The 1,218-nt window shown below is 51.2% G+C and overlaps 1 protein-coding gene across 1 annotated transcript; it reads right to left on the bottom strand.

Moving 5' to 3' along the window:
- Positions 1–629: 629 nt before the first annotated feature.
- BBBOND_0003605 (hypothetical protein, conserved) lies at positions 630–1,019 on the bottom strand (the record flags this gene model as incomplete). The annotated part of the gene is made up of 1 exon (XM_012915194.1): positions 630–1,019. The coding sequence occupies one exon, from the start codon at positions 1,017–1,019 to the stop codon at positions 630–632; it is 390 nt and encodes a 129-aa protein (XP_012770648.1).
- Positions 1,020–1,218: the final 199 nt, after the last annotated feature.

Raw genomic sequence — 1,218 nt, 5'->3', positions numbered from 1 at the left:
GCCTGGGTGCCAGCTTAGCACTTTGCCTGACTGCTAGGTCAACACTTTGCCTGGTTGCTAGGTCAGCACTTTGCCTGGTTGCTAGCTCAGCACTTTGCCTGTTTGCTAGGTTAGCATGTTGTCTAGGTGCTAGCTTAGCACTTAACCTGGGTGCCAGCTTACCACTTAGCCTGGGTGCTAGGTTACCACGTTGCCTGTGTGCTAGCTTACCACTTAGCCTGGGTGCTAGGTTTACACTTAGCCTGGGTGCCAGTTTAGCACTTTGCCTGGGTGCCAGCTTATCACTTTGCCTGGGTGCTAGGTTAGCACGTTGCCTGGTTGCCAGCTTAGCACTTCGCCTGGTTGCTAGCTTAGCACGTTGCCTGGGTGCTAGCTTAGCACTTAGCTTGTGTGCTAGCTTAGCACTTAGCCTGGTGCCAGCTTACCACTTAGCCTGGTTGCGAGTTTAACAGCTTGCCTGGGTGCTAGCTTAGCACTTTGCATTGTCGTGTAGTCATCACCTAATCCAGGTGCTGTCTAGTTCACAGGTTGCCGCTAGAGTAATTCGAGACATTAGACTACGTTTGTTATTTAGGTGAGTAGGTGATTCGCTAAGTGAGTAGTTACGTGAATTACAAATGTGACGATGATCACGGTTGAAGGTACGATATCTTGGCAAGCCTTCCGACTTGCGCAGCAGCCAACAATGACTGCGCCGTTATCCTGTGCGATGATGGTGATCTCAGGTGTGAGCGGATGTGGAGCACATCCAGTCTGCCAACCATGACGCAGATGAGGTAGAAGAGGGATAGTGACCAGAGCGCGAGAACCAAGTAGGTGAACGGTTCTCTGATAGTCCAAATGAATATGTCACATTCTTTGAACAGCTTAACAAAATATTCCGATTTCAACACCTTGTCCAGCTGAGAGCAGAAATCAGAACACTTCTTAGCCGATGCCTCGTTATTTAATGTCGCCGCGTTACCAAAACAGAAACGGAACGGGTACAGGGTGCCGGATACACCCTGGCACGGAACCATGGAGGGACAATGGCAAGGGGGCTGGTCGGGTGGATTCTCAACTTTCTGGAGGAGGCCATGCGGTCCAGGCTTACATTTCTCAGCAGGCAGACAGGTAGGGCATCCCCAGTCTGGCCGGAAAAGGTTCTGGAAGGGGTCACACAAATTACTCAGGGATTCCGGAAATCCAGCGGAGGTACACACCCAGAGGGCGTCAGTA

Source organism: Babesia bigemina, scaffold Bbigscaff_71064 (genome assembly GCF_000981445.1).
Source record: "Babesia bigemina genome assembly Bbig001, scaffold Bbigscaff_71064".
Classification (NCBI taxonomy): Eukaryota; Apicomplexa; class Aconoidasida; order Piroplasmida; family Babesiidae; genus Babesia; species Babesia bigemina.
The sequence above is the reverse complement of the archived record's forward strand: the minus strand, read 5'-3'. Positions and strand labels throughout refer to the sequence as shown.